The sequence below is a fragment of the Hyperoodon ampullatus genome, assembly GCF_949752795.1.
Source record: "Hyperoodon ampullatus genome assembly, chromosome: 6".
NCBI lineage: Eukaryota > Metazoa > Chordata > Mammalia > Artiodactyla > Ziphiidae > Hyperoodon > Hyperoodon ampullatus.
This window is the reverse complement of record NC_136919.1, coordinates 44,935,001-44,952,299: the sequence shown is the minus strand read 5'-3', so window position 1 is coordinate 44,952,299 and position 17,299 is coordinate 44,935,001. Positions and strand designations below refer to the sequence as shown.

The 17,299-nt window shown below is 40.8% G+C and overlaps 1 protein-coding gene across 1 annotated transcript in view; it reads right to left on the bottom strand.

Moving 5' to 3' along the window:
• The window catches only part of FRMD3 (FERM domain containing 3), a gene marked incomplete at both ends in the record, with an annotated part of 305,970 nt that overhangs the window by 106,412 nt on the left and 182,259 nt on the right, over positions 1 to 17,299 (bottom strand). Inside the window, one exon of the mRNA XM_079705929.1 lies at positions 4,454 to 4,532. Coding sequence (XP_079562055.1) covers positions 4,454 to 4,532 — 79 coding nt within the window. The remainder of the gene's footprint in view (positions 1 to 4,453; positions 4,533 to 17,299) is intronic.

Genomic DNA, 17,299 nt, shown 5'->3' with positions numbered 1-17,299 from the left:
GGCCTGGAGTCTATTGTTTCTGACTAACTTTATAGGTGTGTGAAGATTCTTTCTGTTTATTTTGAAGTTTAAGTCGCAGAGACCAAACATTTTTTCTTCTCTCCAGGTTCTTGAGGCCAGGTGGGGAGTACCACCCAATCGGTCCCAGTCACTACCTCCAGGGCTCAAACAATCTGATCTTTACTCAGCCTGTGAGCAGCCTCATGCACAACCTCGCTCAGAGCGCATAACTAAGGTACTCAGATCACTCAGGTGCTGGCAGCGCACCCCCCCTCCCCACATCCCCGAGCGCTGGAGCTCGCCATCCCTGGACACACAGATGCACTGAAGGGTTCAGTGGCTCCCTGGTGCTTCCACTCGATGAATCTTTATCTCACACCCGCTTTATGCCATGACAGTGCTAGGCACTGGGCACACGATGGAGGTTCAAATGACACTCTCTGTCCCCAACTTTGTATGGAATTGTGTGCAGGACATAAAGGTAGTCCCTAATAAATTCCTTATCTGGAGTTAGTGTACATTTTGTCACGGGAACAGTATTGCACTGGCCATCAAGGACCCAGAGTATCTCCCTAAACTGGAGCCTCTCACACTTTAGTGAGCTCGTGAATTACCCGGAGATGCTGTTAGAATGTGGATTCTGGTTCAGTAGGTCTGGGTGGGGCCCAAGAGTCCATATTTCTAATAAGCTCCCCAGTGATGCTGAGCTGCAGGCCCATGGGCCACACTTGAGTAATAAGGTTCTAAACCAGAGGTTCTCAGCCTGACTGCATGTTAGAATCACCTGGGGGAGCTTTTAAACAATACCAACGTGGACCCTACCCTAGACCCAATTAAATCAGAATCTAGGTCCTCACAAAAATGTGTATATGAGTGCTCTTGGCAGCATTCTTCATAATAGCTAAACCAAATGCCCATCAACTGATGAAAGGATAAAAGAAAGTGGTATATCCATACAATGGAATATTATTCAGCCATAAAAGGAATGAAGTACCTACTGACGCATGCTACAACATGGAAGAACCTTGAAAAGATTAAGCTAAGGGAAAAGTCAGATATAAAAGGCCACATATGGGCTTCCCTGGTGGCGCAGTGGTTGAGGGTCCGCCTGCCGATGCAGGGGACACGGGTTCGTGCCCCCGTCCGGGAAGATCCCACATGCCACGGAGCGGCTGGGCCCATGAGCCATGGCCGCTGAGCCTGCGCGTCCGGAGCCTGTGCTCCGCAACAGGAGAGGCCATAACAGTGAGAGGCCCACGTACCGCAAAAAAAAAAAAAAAAAAAGGCCACATATTATATGATTCCATTTGCATAAAATTTCAGAATAGACAAACCTACAGAGACAAAAACATAGCTTAGTAGCTGCCAGGGGCTGGGGGGAGTGGGGAATGGGGAAAGACTGCTTGAATACTAGGTTTCCTACTGCAGTGATAAAAATGTTCTGGAAGGAGATCACGGTGATGGTGGCGCAACTTTAAGAACACACTAAACCCACTGAATTGTACACTCTAATATCTGCCTAAAGAAACTAATACTTTTGAAAATCCAACTGCCTTAGAGTAATACTTTTGAAAGTAATGGTTAGAGTAATGGTTCTTAAAATTTGACATGCTTTAAAATTACCTGGAGGGCTTGTGAACATACAGATTGCAGGGCCCCATCCCAGGTCTGGGGCAGGGGCCAAGTTCCCAAGTGATGCTGTTGCTGCTAACCCAGGGACGTGACTTTGAGGACCATGGCCCTAGATCATTCACAATACCAAGGTCACACAAATACTTGAGATGATAAAAATCTTTCCTTTCTTAAAGAATATAAACTACCTGGCTAAATACCATCAAGTTTCTTTTCTACGTGCTGCACTTATGCATTGAACAAAGAGCATTCCTTTCCACGTTTTGGTGAGTTTAGTAGTGGAAAATAGTTTCAAATAAATATTTACTGATGAATAAGACATTTGGGTTCTGATCCCATAACTCAGAAATTGAGTTTGACAAAAGCTTCCTGAGAAAAGAAAATCCGCTTTCACAACAGCTGAGTTTGGGTCCTTGCTCATATTAGTGAACTCTAGAGATAATCATGGATTATTATGGATTCCACATAATCCACTGAGCCTTACAAATGGCTTCAGGTTCAGATACTCATTTTTAAATATAATAGCCACCAAAATAATAATAATAATAATGCATCTTCCTTCAGTCTCACCCCTCCCTGCATGAAAGAATTAAGCAACAAAAACACAAGAGGATCTGGAGCATACATTATTATGCCAACATTAATGATATGCTTCTCTATCTAACATGAATTTAAAGGTGGTTCTTACTAAAAAATTTAAAACCAACATGCTTTTACTACATTCAATTATATATAGCATTTACAAATGCCTCAGAAATCTAAAGGACTGTAAGGTGACTGTGTAAATGGAGAGATAAAAGGATTAAAAAAATGATTTCAAATATCTTTTTTGGTGAGTATTTTTGTTGTTTTGCTCTTTTAAAACTGCTTTTTTCTCAATGTTTCTTTACCCCTTAGCCTGGTCATGAATGTGATCTTAGCTTCTCATTTATTAAATTCTTAAATTTTAGATTAATCTTATGATAAAATAACTTATCAAACAATAAAAACTAAATTCTTTCAAGATAGGGTTTAAATCATAAGTACCTGAGTCATTCCATAGTTTGTAGATTCCTTTTGAACTCTAAGGACTGTGCTGACTCAGAAAAGCCCATTTCTACCTGTATTGTCTTAATTTCCTTTGGAGACATAAAAATGTTTGCAATGTCGCACAATTCATACCTTAGTTATTCAGACAAATGCAGGGAAGTGCTAGCAAATTTAATTGAGAGGGATTTAACTAAAACTTTGTACCCTTTTACTTTCAAATGGGACTTTTCTCAACATCACCAACAAAAGACCCATCCTTAATTTATATTGTGACACATATTCAATTTTTATCCTCTGGACAAGATTTTAAAGAAAACAAGTGACAAAAGTGAGCTATTTTGGCCCCTGATGAAATAATGCCTGGCATTAGTATTTGATTTGATCTTCCTAATTACAGTGTTAGCACCCAGAGGGTAGGACAAATATCTTTATTTACTTATTTAGGTGGCTCATATAGCCCTTGCAGACAGCAGGAACTGAGGAAGTACTTAACAAATAAATGAATAAATTTTTCAAGCCAAAAGCAGGCCGAAGCCACATACCATTTGATTCCATTTATATGAAATGTCTAAAACAGGGAAATCCATAGAGATAGAAAGTAGATGAGTGGTTTCCAGGGTCTGGGGGATGGGAGAGTGGGTAGTGACTGCTAATGGGTATAGGCTTTCTTTTTGGGGTGATAAGAAATATTCTGGAACTAGATAATGGTGATGGTTGCCTTACATTGTGAATGTACTTAATGCTACAGAATTGTGCACTTTGAAATGGTGAAAAAAATTTATGTTAGGTGAATTTTACCTTAATTTAAAAAAAAAAAAAAAGCAGGCCAGATTGCAAAACACCAACCACTACTTACAATGTCCATCATCTCCTTTCCCACGCATACCCTGCCCCGTCCCCAAGCACAAACCTCCACCAACAGCTGTGCACAAATTACTAACAGAGAATGGCTCCCTTCCAACATCACCTTGTGTCACTATGGTGGAGCTTTACCAGACCCTCGTGGATAATGAGAGAGCACAATACCCTAGAACCCAGCATGTGACTCTGCACGTGATGATCAGCGTCAACTGCCTTTGCTTCTCTGCTGCATTCGGACCCACGCAGGTTATTCTGAGAGATGACTAGACACAATGACATTTTTCGGTCACCAGATCAGAGGCTCATTAAGAGCTAAGCACACATGGGCTCTTCTCCATCCACCGAGTTGGCCCTCTCGGGACCCTGCTCAGTGGCATTGGCCAAGGCTGTTCACGGAAGCCAAACCCCCAGAAGGTGGACTATTTGCACGTGGTCCTGGCCCAAGAACCAGAAAACTGCAGAGAGTTGGGCTGAGAAGAGTCTACAAGGAGAGGGAAGCCGGCTCCGCGGTCGGTCATTTAGCAAGCGGAATGTGGGATGACAAAAAAGTTCATCATTCTGTCAAGGGATCTTTTCCCTTCAGAAAAGCTTAGATCCAAAAGACAGGTCCCAGGGGCTGCACTAGCTATGAATTTGCCCATATCCTAAATGCAGTCATCTTCTATTTATTTTTAGCATCCCACTGTCAGGTGTTTTCAGAGAGCACCTCCTCCTTAAACCCACTGCTTTTTTGTGCAGTTAATTACAGTCCCAATGACAACGGTTTGAAAAGTCCCAAGACAATTAAGTGTAAGAGAAACATTCCAAGCCAAATGCTGAGCTGAGCGCCTGCTTGGTGGAGACACTCTGCTCTAGACAAGAGTAAAACTCAGAGGCCCTGGCTGGTTCAAGGGGCACGTTAAACATACAAATAAACAAACAAAAAAAATACCTGGTGAGCTCTTCTTTAATCTTCAAGGGTTCGTGTGGGTAGAATTTCACTCTAAAGCACATGGTGTATGGTGGATGAGCTGAAACGTCATAAAGAAAAAGCATGAGAAAAGCAGCAAAAGACCATGGACTCAAACACACACAGGAGAGTCAGCCATGAAGCCTTCCAGCCTAGCCTGGGGGGAGGGGCAGGGGGATTTTCTGAAAGAACAGATATTATGCCCAAGAAAAGGAAGCAACAGTGACAACAAAACTCAATGGAAATGCTTGACAAGACACCTAAAGCAAACTCAGGATACAGGCAATCTAGTCAGTCAGCACAGCTTTCCATGTCATGGCTCTTTCCTTCTTTCCAGGTCACAGATTCAAATAACATTTTCTCTTCCATTCTTCCCACTCTCTTCTGACAGATAAATTGTTCATAAGTACCACTCAGGTTTTTGGCCTAGTGAAATACTTTTTTAGCCTGTGAGGTGGAAAAATGTCACTGCACATGACTAGATTTCCCAAAGTGATGGTGCCGTTGCCCTAAAATCAGGATTTTAAAAATGGAGTCGCCATGCACAGATCCTACTTCATATAATTTTAGGATTATTTTAGTGTTATCTATCAATGAGGCAGTTGCTTGCATGAAAAGAAACACTTATAACTTCCTGCTTTGTCTAAATCAGGATAGCACTATGCAGGCTGAAATTCTGGTTGAGGTTCATTGATTCCAGAATGTTCTAATTGCATTAAAACTTCCAGAACTCAATAGCCAGCCAAGGGGATTCTATAGGACTTCTTTTAATTATAAGACCACTGTTGACTTGCAATATTAATCTAATAAATGCACACAAGTGCAGTAAGATGCATTCAGATTTCAGTTAGTAAATAAAATGAGCATCTTAATGTCAAAGAAATACGATGGTTAGTATGATTATTTCTATGGATCTGACATACCCGCTCATTATTTGTCTCTGTATCAGTATGGCTGCTTGGGATCAGCTCTGAGACTACATCCAAATGTGAATATGAAACAGCACCCTATTCTGTCTCAAATCTTCTTTCATAATCAGCAGGGGTTAAATCACCAGCCAGTTCTACAACATCTGGGGCTATTCTGTATGTAGACAAATCCTTTATGTAGAAAGAACTATCGGCATCAAAAATGAATGTATAATGAGGATAATTTAATATGGAAAACAATTATTTAAAATAGTTTGAAAGAAAGTATACAAATCCCAGAAAAACATAGCAGCATCTTACTGGATACTTCACCAGAGAAAAACTGATCAAAAATACACACACACACACACACACAGATGTCAGAACCCTCCACTTAATGCTCCACTTCCCCACCAGAAACTAGCAAATTTCTTAACTGAGTTGGGTGCTCCTAACCTGACCCTGTGTTCCCTAGATTTAAGAAAGGGAACATTTTTCTGGAGCACTAGGAGAAAATGGACACCTCTTATACAGCAAAGAAACAATGAAGAAAAATACAAATGATTCTTAAGTCATTCATCTTTCACGATATCCTGAAACTCAATTTTGATTCAAAATATTTTATCTTTATACGTTCCCCAGATTTCTTTCAACTGTTTAAATCATCATCTCAAAAGAATGAAAACTAATAGTTTTTTTTTTTATTATAAAACCTCTGGAGTGTCCTTAATAGAAACGTTGAGACAGTTTTTATAAGAGCAACAGAGTAAAAAAAAAGAAAATAGCATAAAAGAGAAAGACTTTTTCTCCTTTCTTTCTTTCTCCTTTCTTTTATTAAAGTCCTCAAAATTAAGGCATGTTTAAGCACAACCAATGAAGCTAGATAGACAGATGATAGATAGATGTTAGATAGGTAGATAGATGGATATTGATAGACAGACAGATGGATGAGCCGCCCCCTCTCACTTTCCTTCACTTTGTCTCTATTCCTGCCCCTTCTGTCCCTCAGGTCCCCACCCCACCCAAAACTCTCCAACCACTGTTAACAACCACTTCATCTCTATGCTTCCCCACTTTTGCCATCCTCACACAAACTATATGCCAACATGATTACATACGTAATATTTAAAATATAATTTATTCTCACAAAACAAGTTCATACTATGTATTGAATATGTTTTTCTTGCTTTTCTCATTTAACTCTCTAGCCTGCCCATCCATCTAGGGCAGTAGATATAGATCTAACTCATTGTCCATAATAACTGCATAATGGTTCATATAATACATTAGAATTTACTCAACTATTCTTTTTTAATCATCATTCAGGTTGTTCCCACATTACAATACAAGCAACTCTATCATGTATATAATATATATATTATATATAATAATAATGTATATTATATATATATCATTAAATGCATGTATTTTTATTGCATGTATCATTAACTATTTCATATATTATTAAATATATATATTTTAATAGAGACTCCGAATATTTGAATTTTGGGGAATAAAATCAGCTGACCGAAGGCAAACAGAGGAAAGGAGGATCACAGAAGGCAGACCCAAATGAGAGCTGTCATTTTCTCTTCTACCTGGTCAGCATATCTGCTTGCCATGCCCTAGGCTGGCTTCAATAGGAATCTGGGCTCATCGGATAGGATACAAATTAGAACTTGCATTCCTCCTAAGGGATCAAGCAGTGAGGCTCAGAGGTGGCTCCCCAGGCGGCCACCTTTCAATACCCTGACTGTAGGAAGCCCTATCACCCAGCCATCCTTGTTCCAAGACCTGAGGCTCCAGAATGATCTAATGCTTCTCCCACATGGAGAGCCCTTCCACCATCTGAAGACAGAACTTATGGTTCTTCTGAGTCTTCTCTAAAATAAACATCCCCAGTTCTTTTAACTGTTCCTCATATGAAACAGTTTTGAGTGCCCTCACCCTGGGTGTATTCTTCCCTCCTCTGTGTTTCCTCAAGCACAGGGCTCCAGGGGTTGCCAGAGCTGCTCAAGTGAGGGGACCATCACTGGCCTCGCTTTGGACATAATTGTTGCTCACCCTCAACAGCCTCATCTCAATGTTGACTCCCTCTGAATCTACAAAAGACCAACAGCTGGAATTCTTTTCATATATGCTATTGCTAAGCCATACAGAAAAAAGTCACTAAGCATCTTGCCATTTGCTAGGATGTGATCATGGAAGAAACTAATACAAGGTACCAGTGATATGCTCACCACTAGACCCCTTATCAGAGAAGGGATGCAAGCAGGTAGCAGAAAAATCAGGAGGCAGCACTTTTCAAGTCTGAAATTTTCTACCCATTTTCTTCCACCATCATATATACCCCTACTGTTGTCTCATATTGATCCAGCATCACTGACACTAAGGAATGCTTCTTCAGAGGGTTGGAAGAGGCTGAAAAGATAAATAATTTTCCCCCAAAATGTTGATCTAGTTATAGATGACAAGATTTATGAGGGAATGGGCCTATATACCTTGTTCAGCTTTCTATCCCCAGAGCTAATTATTGATAAAAGATCGACTCTCTGCCTGTCTGGCTGAATGAATGAATGATGATGCCCACCCAACCTCTGAGGCAGATGTCAAGGTGAACAGCCAGGTGTTGCCATAACATTCATCCCATCAAAACACTAGTCTAGAAGGTCTACCGTCTGAATCACTATAGCAACTTCTAGGATTTATATTTTGAAAATCTCAGGTCCTACAATTCAGCCTCCGCCCTTAAACATCTGCAACAAATTTAGGGACTCTGGAGTTGGTTCAAATAGCTACGTCTAGTGGAAGGATTAATGAATTCAATCAACAAAAATTCTGAGTACCTATTAGGAATCAGGCCCAGGTTTAGATATAAATACAAGCAATTCTGTCTTCAGGGAGGACACATTCTAGTGGGGTAAACAGGTATAAAATCAAAATAAATAAGCAAAATATATAGGATATTGAAGGTCATAAATGCTATGGAGGAGAATAAAGGATTTAAGGGATAAGGGAAGACCACCCCCACCCATTCCCTTTTTCTCATCTCCACGCAACCAAATCCACAAATGTAAGTGCAATTCTCTTTACTACCTTCTAGAAAACTAAACAAGGGGAGAAATACAACTATTTAAAATTTTTAATCATTAAAAAACCCCCCATGGGTGTTGGCAGTGGTTTGGGGTCAAAACACCAGCCGTGTAAATTCTGGAAAAGGAGCTTTCCCAGGCTCCAGGTGATAGCCGGCATGTGCTCCCCGGTATGAGTCTAAGGTCGAAATCCGCCCCCCCCCCACCCTTTTTTAATTTTGCGGTACGCGGGCCTCTCACTGTTGTGTCCTCTCCTGTTGTGGATCACAGGCTCCAGACGCACAGGCTCAGCGGCCATGGCTCACGGGCCCAGCCGCTCTGCGGCATGTGGGATCCTCCCGGACCGGGGCACGAACCCGTGTCCCCTGCATCGGCAGGCGGACTCTCAACCATTGTGCCACCAGGGAAGCCCCGAAATCCCCTTTTGGAGATGAGCCTACCCCTTCTCCTAGCAGCTCAGTGTCTCTGCCATTCAAGCTTCCATGTTTTTTATTCTTAAGCTACAGGGACAGAGGAAGGAAGCAAAGGATGCCTCTTACTTGTGCCAAACATTTGGCGCAGAATCAGAGTTGGAAATGTCTGATGAAGGAGCTATCTGCAGAGCAGGAAACACCTGGCATGGAGGTAACACGCAGGCAATAAAGCCCACACTCTGCTCAGGGCCCTTCCCCGACAGTGTCATCATGAAGAGCCACTATGCGGCTTTACTAGATTGGGCAGCATGGTCACCCCATGGTGGGCAACACCATAGTTCATTTCTCCTGTAGTACTAAGGCTTTGGCATCAGTGATAGAAGCACACGGGGTGGTGGGAACCCCAACCCCCCCAGGGTATGAGTGCCCAAACTTCAAAAGGGACTTCAGACAGTGACCTTGAGCAAGACATTTAACTTCTCTGTTCCTGCTTTGGAAGAGGGAACAGCACCGGGGTTCACGTTGACCTCCCCAGAGGTGTTCGGACAGATCCAGTGGGCTCTTGGTACGTGCACATGGCACAATATCCCAACAAACAAAAGCTCACATTTAGGTAAGCACTCCTACGAGAAGAAGAGAAGGAAAGGGGAGGTTGGAAATGGGAGGGAAGAGATGTAGAAGACTGAATTTTACTTAAGTCAACAGCTGAAAAGCATTTACTCAGCCATGTAAGTGCTAACAATGAGAACACCGCTGAGGAGCAGAGAAGGGAAAAAATGCAAAACTCCACTTTAAAATGCCAGGAGCACGTATTTGCACTGAAAACGGCAGGGCTCCTCTCCCACAGCCCTCTGCTACCTGCCAGACGAGGGCTGGGGAGGCCAAGTGTCACCACAGGGCAGCTTAGGGGTCCCTTTTTGCATCAGCAGATCTCAGGGTATTATCATTTGGGTGGTTTGTTAACATTGAGAACACGGGGAGAGGAATAGCCATTTATAAAGCAGAGACAGACTTCCTCATCTCCACTTTGAAACCTTGCCCAGAAATGGGGATGGGGATAAGAAACGATTAGGTGAGCAGGCAGGCTCCCTGGTGAAAATGAAAAAAATGACTTTCTATTTTTAACCAACAACCATCCTCAAACGTTTGTAAAAACAAATCTCATTTTTTTGTGTTTGTTTTTGCTAGTGAAACATCCCTTAGCAGCTTTCCTTAAAATGCAGTGGTCTTCCTCCAATCACCGTAAAGAATAGTAGAAAAAACAAAAAACATAACTTTGGGAATATACACATAAACTCAAGATCTTTCTCATACACATTCTGGCTGACAGCTATGAAAAACTTTCACAAACTCCTTCAAACAGTAGTTAAGGCATAGAGCCCATGGCTCTGGCAGGCAGATGTTAGGGCAATACCCACACCTGGAATATGTCTCTCTTACGACTCCCTCCTCTGGGACTCTCTTGGGCAAAAAAAAAAAAGTGACTAATTGTCAGACTCCTTCAGACTCTGGAGAAATATTTCAAAGGGTTTGGTTGCAGAAAGGACCCCTAACACCCCACAAATAAGAGGCTTGCATTCCAAAGGACTCCAAGTAGGCGTCAGGGGTTCCTGGCCTGTTCAGAACAACTGACACCTTTTTATTCCCAACCAAATGAACACTGTCCCTCCCAGCTCCTTCCAGGGCTTTTAGAGTGAGAGCTGAGGACCACACCCCACCTCTCCGTTGGGCAGCAGTGCTCCCAGGGATGCTGATGAGTGATGAAACAGCTCAGGAGCACACACTCTTTCTGCACATGTGCAAAACGACAGCGCCAAAAGGGCAAAGCATTACTCACTCACTCATTTACCGAACTATAACTCTTGGGATATGATCAAATAAGCCAGCCACAGAGAACTGCTCTCTTAACGACTGCTCTCTTCTAGCTGGAAGTGATTATTATCATTCAGCAACAACTGTTACTATCATCATCAACAGCAGGGATAATCCTTCCATCCCTCTTTTACTGAAATGACAAGCAGCAGCCTCCAAGATGTCACTGGTACCGCATCTCCTCTATTTCTAAAGCAGGGATTTTAAAAAATATTTATTTAATTCATCCTCCTCCTGTTATAGCTCTCTCTTATGCTTTAATCATACACACAGGCCTGCCCACATACACACACATGTGCACAGAATGAAGTCACACTCTAAGAACTCTGTTAGAGGACACTGGAGTGCTGAGAAGCTCCCTCACAAATACTTGTTCTTGGAATTCTCTCACTGCCTATGCTGCTCAAGAGAAGCTCCAACAGGGACTTAGATATCCAACATGTTTAATCTCAAGTTCACCATTTGGACAAATGGCTACAGACAAACTTAAAACTCTCAGCTTACATTTCTTCATCTGTAAGATGGGGATAATAGTGCAACCAGCCACCTAAAGTAGGGATCTGCAAAATTTCTCTATAAGGGGCTTCCCTGATGGCACAGTGGTTGAGAGTCTGCCTGCCGATGCAGGGGACGCGGGTTCGTGCCCCGGTCTGGGAAGATCCCACATGCCGCGGAGCGGCTGGGCCCGTGAGCCATGGCTGCTGAGCCTGCGCGTCCGGAGCCTGTGCTCTGCGGCGGGAGAGGCCACAACAGTGAGAGGCCCACGTACTACAAAAAAAAAAAAAAAAAAAAAAAATTTCTCTATAAGGGGTAAGACAGTAAATATTTTTCACTTTGCAGGTCTCAAGGTCACTATCTCAACTACTCCCCTCAGTTGTGGTAGCGTGAAAGCAACCTCAGACAAGATGTAAACAAATGGCATGATGTGTTCCAATAAAACACGGAAATCTGAATTTCATGTACTCCTCATATGGCACAAAATATCATCTTTTCTTTTTTTCTTCCAACCATTTAAAAATATGGAAAGTATTCCCAGCCTGTGGCCATACAAAACCAGACAGCAGGTTGGGTCTGACCCAGGGGCCCTGTTACAGAGACCACCATGAGAATGGCACAAGTTAATAATGCCGAGCACTCAGAAGGCTGCCTGAGACCTTCACACTAAACCCACAGGAGTTATTACTACTCTAGAGGTTGAAGAAGAAACCGACATGGATGAGGCAGAGCCCTTCAACTTGACCTAAGTCCTATATCTTGGTTCAAAGGGTGAGAGGGGAACTGTCATTTTTCAGGAAGGAGTGGGGATGGAATACACAGGAAATAGGTGCACATAGGAAGAGATATTTGGCAGTCCTGCTTCTAAAGAAGAGCTTTGCTGCCTGGGACTAGGGTGCAGTGACCTGAGAGCTTCAGCCAAAAAAAAGTTAGCAAAAGTACATGAAATAACTTAAGGCAAGAGATCCAGATGCCTGCTTGCTACAGATGTTGTGTAACTAACTGGCCCCTCAGGAGTTATGCTGGTTGGCATAAATCAACTAGTAATAATAATAATAATAATTATAACAGCCTAATGCAATTACTTATGTAACTTAGTACTGAGATTTTTTTACTACAAAACTGCATCTAAAAATGAGGCATTATAAAGTATTTCCAAACAAAGGGAAACAGATATGAATAGAGCTTTCCTAACCTGGTTGACCCGCATTTGAAGCACCTCTAGTACTGACAGACCAAGCATGGAATCTCTTGGTCCATCATGGTTATCATTCAGACTTTTATGCTGCCAACACACTTGTAGTTTTGAATCACGTGGTCCGTTATGAAACAATATGGGCACTCCTGAAGGATGAAGGAAGCACTGAAAGTATCCCCCCCGTGACATAAGGGCTTCTGCTGGAGGATGCTCCTTTTCCTCTGCTTTTTCCACCACCCCTGACACATTCCCTCCTTCCCACAAGGAGTGCTGGGTCCTCCCCGAAGCCCACCATTGTACCCAATCAAAATGACATCAATGTCACCACCAGCCACATCATAAGGATAAGGTTAAAAATTAGAAATCTGTGGCTTATTAAATGTACACATCATTTAGAATTGCACATTATAAAATTAAGGGTTTTTGTCATTACTTTTATTATCATTATTTCTATCCATGATGGAAAATAAAGAAAGAGCACAATGTGGAAATTATTTATAGGAAATAATTTTTATAGGAAATTAGTTTATAGGAAACTAATTATAGGAAATTATTATAGGAAATTATATTTTAATCCTTTGAAAGAAGGATTAAAAATGGAAATTTTGGATGAAATTGTTGAACCTGGGAGAAAAAGAGAAAGTTGGCCAACCGTACTGAGCTGTGACTAGAATAAAAGAAACCTGCTCCCAAAGCTGGACAGAAGCATTGTAAAGAAGAAAACTGGAGAGAGCAAAACCAGCCAAGACTATTCCACAGCGATTGGGAACTTAGTGTCACGTACTTTATTATGCAATGCGTTTTGTTCAGATGTGTGTGTTTTGCTTTGTTTTAAAGAACATAGCAGTTTAAATTCTTCTGCCTGCTCCCTAAAAAAAGTATTTTGATTCTAGTCAACAAGCATTTATTATGAACTGATCACATGCCTAACCTTGTAGTAAGCCATGGACCAAGTAAAGAAATCTTCCAAACTAAACACTGGGGAACTGATTAGATGAGCATGTATATACACATGAGGGCAATGGGACAGACTGCCCCAATAGGTCTAGAGATGGGGTTACTGAGACTATGGGTGTTTGGAGAAGTAAAATGTATGAAGCTTTACTGTCAGAAGCATATGGTCAAGTTCAGCAAAGAAGAACACATACACAAAGGAGGGAAAATGAGCCACCAAACAAAAGCATGAAGGTCACCCAAAAAGTAAATAAGAATGCTGAAGGGTGTGGGAAATCTAAATTGGGGTGCTCAGTGCAGTGAGCTGGGTAGTGTCCCCCCACATTTCATATCCACCTGAAATCTCCGAATGTGACACTATTTGGAAACAGGGTCTTTGAAGATGTAATTAATTAAGATGAGGCCATACTGCATTAGAGTGAGCCCTAAATCCAATGACTGATACCTTTATAAGAGAAAGGAGAAGGAAACTTGGACACAGACACAGAGAAACACAGGGAGAAGGCAATGTGAAGGTGGAGGCAGACACTGGGATGATGCAGCTACAAGCTGAGGAAGGAATGCCAAGGCTGGCCAGCAACCAGCAAGAGCTAGAAGAGCCTTCAGAGGGAGCATGGCCCTGTTGACATCTTGATTTCGACTTCTAAGCCTCCAGAACTGTGGGAGAATAAATTTCTATTGTTTTAATCCAGCCAGTGTATGGTAGTTTGTTACGGCAGCCTTCGGAACTAATAATACTCAGCACAGGGAATATTGGAAGAACAGAATTGGGAGTCAGGCATCAACTGTCCTCATGAATGGGTATGGACCTGTGGCTGTTCTCCTGTTCCTGACACCAGAGCAAAGTCTATGCTCCTGGTATTCTCTGCCTATGCTACAGAGGAATATATGCTCCCTATTGACAAAATCATTCAGCAGCTACGGACCTATTCATTAGGTTAGCTCCCAGGACTACGGAAAAGCTAAGGAATGCTACATAAACATGAAGTTTCATAAATATTACCAGAGACACAAATTACACGCCGTCTCAGGCTTCCATGAAAGACCACTGTAACTTAGGGGAGGGAGCACAAAAGACATCAGCCAGCAATTTGACTCAAGATTGCTCTTATGGCTGAATCAAATCCATGTGTTACACAGAGGATGGGGGTCTTCCCCACCTTGATTTGCATGCAGAAGCCATTTCCAAGAACTCCTGTCCCTTCACAGAACTTGGCAGCAGCATAGTACCTGATAAATAGAGCAAGAATAAGATCTTAACTACTCTGGTGGGCTAATCAGGCACCAGCCAGGATTAAGCAGAGAGCCTCTTTAGAAGACTAAATGGGCTTTCTTTCATCTAGGTCTCTATTTCTATTGTACATGCTTAATGCACTTTGATTCCTTTTCTTCCTCTCTATCTTTATTCCTTTCTTGACTTTTGCATAAAGCTTCCTCTTATTTTCTCTTTTTTATTACCAAGTGATACATGAATATATTCTCACTGTAAGAGATCTGAGTAAAATATAACTATATGTAATAAAACATGAGGACCTCACTTCTCTCTACCTCATTCTCTTCCCCAGTGGTAACCACAGTCAGTATATATCTTTTTAGTCCTTCTTCCGTGCACTTACATATTCATATAAAATAACCTTTTTATTTTCATATAAATGGATCATTTTATATGTGGAATTTTACTTGCTTTTTAAACTCTACTATATATCTAAAAAATACTTTGATGTCAATAATATATGTCTGTTTCATTCCTTTAAATGACTACATGTACTCCACATAATTTATTTAGCCTTGCCAAAGTTTCTAGGCTTTTTATTGCTTCCAATTCTCAGTGTTATAAGCAATACTGCAGTGGACATCCTTGCACATATACCTGTTACAGAATCAATTTTGCTTTCAATAGATTCACAGAAGTGACATTGGATCAAAAGAGATAGGAATTTTTAATCTTGAAAGATATGGCCAAATTTCCCTCCCAAATGGCTTTACCAGTTTTATACATTCCCACCAGAAGTGTTACCCTCATCCACAGCAACTGGATATTATCAATATTTAGAATTTTCTCAGAATAATAAACAAAAATATCTTGTTTTAATTTGTATTTTTCTTGTTACTAATGATGTTGAGCATCTGTTTATGAGTTTATTGGCCATTTATTTTTATTCCTGCTATGTGTTTTTTTACATTTTTCTATTGAGTTGTTTATCTTTGGGTTTGTAGCATCATACTTTATATATTTTGCATATTACTACTTTTTATATATTTGACAAATATTCTTCCCATTATTTTGCTTGTATTTTAATTTGTTTATAATTCATTTTTATACTCATTCATTCAACAAATATTTACTGAGAATCTACTCTGCTCAGTGAACAAACCAGATATTCTAGTACAAATATTTAAGTTTTGTACAAATTTGTTAGCATTTTGCTTTGTTACTTCTGGGTTTGATGTTTTCCTTAGGAAACCCTGTTTGACTCCATAATTATAAAAAATACTTCTGATGTGATACACCACATTTAAAAAATAAAAGATAAAAATAATATGATCATCTCAATAGTTGCACAAAAAGGATCTGACAAAATTCACCATCCACTTATAATAAAAACTCTCAACAAAGTGGGTATAGAGAGAACATACTTCAACATAATAAAGGCCATTTATGGCAAGCCACAGCTAACATACTCAACAGTGAAAAGCTGCTGTGTTTCTATACACTAATAACAAACTATCCGAAATAGGTATTAAGGGCTTCCCTGGTGGCGCAGTGGTTGAGAATCTGCCTGCTAATGCAGGGCACACGGGTTCAAGCCCTGGTCTGGGAGGATCCCACATGCCGTGGAACAACTAGGCCCGTGAGCCACAAATACTGAGCCTGTGCGTCTGGAGCTTGCACTCCACAATAAGAGAGGCCACAACAGTGAGAGGCCCATGTACCACGATGAAGAGCGGTCCCCGCTTGCCACAACTAGAGAAAGCTCTTGCACAGAAATGAAGACCCAACACAGCCAAAAATAAATAGTGTTCCCTTAAAAAAAAAAAAAAGAAATAGATATTAAGAAAACAATCCCATTTACAATTGCATCAAAAAGAATAAAATACCTAGGAATAAATTTAACCAAGGAGGTGAAAGACTTGTATACTGTAAACTACATGATGTTAAGGAAAGAAGCTGAAGGTGATACATATAAATGTAAAGATATTCCATGCTCATGGATTGGAAAAATTAATATTATTAAAATGTCCATATTACCCAAAGCAATCTACAGATTCAATGAAATCCCTATCAAAATTCCAATGGTGTTTTTCACAGAAAATGTTTTAAGCCTAAAATTTGTATCGTGCCACAACAGACCCCAAAGAGCCAAAAAAATCTTGAGAAAGAAGAACAAAGCTGGAGGCATCATGCTCCCTGATTTAAAGCTCTATTACAAAGCTATAATAATTAAAACAATATGGTATTGGCATAAACACAGACACATAGATCAATGGAACAGAAGAGACAGCCCAGAAATAAATCCACCCATATATGGTCAACTAATTTATGACAAAGGACCCAAAAATATACAATGGGGAAAGGACAGTCTCTTCAATAAATGGTGTTGGTCTCTTCAACAAATGTTGTTGGGAATTCTCTTGCCACATGCAAAACAATGAAACGGGACCACTATTTTACACCTCACACAAAAATCAACTCAAAATTGATTAAAGACTTGAATACAGAACCATAAAACTCCTAGAAGAAAGCATAGGATGTAAGCTCTTTGATATAAGTCTTGGTAATAATTTTTTGAATCTGACACCAAAAGTAAAAGCAAAAACAAACAAATGGGACTATATCAAACTAAAAAGATTCTACACAGCAAAGTAAACCATCAACAAAATAAAAAGGCGACCTA